The 1,382-nt window shown below is 39.6% G+C and overlaps 1 protein-coding gene across 1 annotated transcript; it reads left to right on the top strand.

Moving 5' to 3' along the window:
• The first annotated feature begins 210 nt into the window (after positions 1-210).
• Positions 211-1,173, top strand: LOC102968633 (olfactory receptor 4A15-like). Its single transcript, XM_007095406.3, has one exon. It carries the CDS (start codon positions 220-222, stop codon positions 1,171-1,173), a length of 954 nt encoding a protein of 317 aa, XP_007095468.2. The 5' UTR covers positions 211-219.
• Positions 1,174-1,382: the final 209 nt, after the last annotated feature.

A 1,382-nucleotide genomic window follows, 5' to 3' on the forward strand; every position in this document is an offset into this window, starting at 1 on the left:
TCATTGTAGTTGATGCAAGGAACTTGTGGGTGGAGATTCTAAACTCTCATTTTCTAGAAAGTCACCCTGTGTGAGACCCTTTGGGGCAAACATTGTCGAGTCAACAATGTTATGTCAACACTTAGTTTGTTGACATATAGCTTGTGATCCTCTCAAATTCATTTTGGCCATTTTGTTTGCAGCCTCTGAGGCCTGAGTTCAATGCCTTCAGAAGAACGTATGGAAAATAGAAACAATGTGACAGAGTTTGTCCTCCTGGGGCTCACACAGGACTCTGAGGGGCAAAAAGTTCTCTTTGTCCCATTCTTACTCATCTATATTGTGACAATAGTGGGCAATCTGCTTATCATGGTGACCATCATGGCCAGTCCGTCACTGGGTTCTCCCATGTACTTTTTCCTGGCTTATTTATCATTTATAGATGCTATCTATTCTACTGTCATTGCTCCCAAGATGATTGTAGACTTGCTCTATGAGAAGAAGACTATTTCCTTCCAGGCTTGCATGACTCAAGTCTTTCTGGATCACTTATTTGCTGGTGCTGAAGTCATTCTTCTGGTGGTGATGGCCTATGACCGATATGTAGCCATATGTAAACCACTTCATTATCTAATCATCATGAATAGGAGGGTATGTGTTCTTATGCTGCTGGTGGCCTGGACTGGAGGCTTTCTGCACTCATTGGTTCAATTCTTCTTTATTTATCAGCTCCCTTTCTGTGGCCCCAATGTCATTGACAACTTCTTGTGTGATATGTATCCCTTATTGAAACTTGCTTGCACCAATACCTCCCTCATTGGGATTTCTATGATAGCTAATGGAGGAGCCATTTGCACTGTCATCTTCTTCATTCTCCTAGTTTCCTATGCAGTCATATTACGCTCTCTTAAGACTCATGGTTTGGAAGAGAAACGCAAAGCCTTCTATACCTGTGCATCCCATATAACTGTGGTCATTTTATTCTTTGTTCCCTGTATCTTCCTGTATGCAAGGGCTAATTCTACCTTTCCTATTGATAAATTCATGACTGTGGTTTTAACATTCATAACCCCCATGCTGAACCCTTTAATCTATACCCTGAGAAATAAAGAAATAAAAAATGCCATGAGGAAGCTTTGGAGTAAAAATCTGACCTTTGCTGGAGGAAGGTTGTACTGCTCGTGCAGAACATGATACTCATTCTTTCACAGAATCAAGGACTCCTTTCACTATCAGTGATTACATTTTAAAAATCATCTCCTTTGCATTATTTAGCCTATTTATTCTGAAACAGGTCTATAAATTAATCTTTATCTAAATGGGGTATGTTATATCCCTTAGAGAGCAAGAGAATTGTGTCAATTTAATCCCTGATATATGTAATCAAACTGTGTTAAGATTCT

This window comes from Panthera tigris, chromosome D1, assembly GCF_018350195.1.
Source record: "Panthera tigris isolate Pti1 chromosome D1, P.tigris_Pti1_mat1.1, whole genome shotgun sequence".
In the NCBI taxonomy this organism is placed as follows: Eukaryota; Metazoa; Chordata; class Mammalia; order Carnivora; family Felidae; genus Panthera; species Panthera tigris.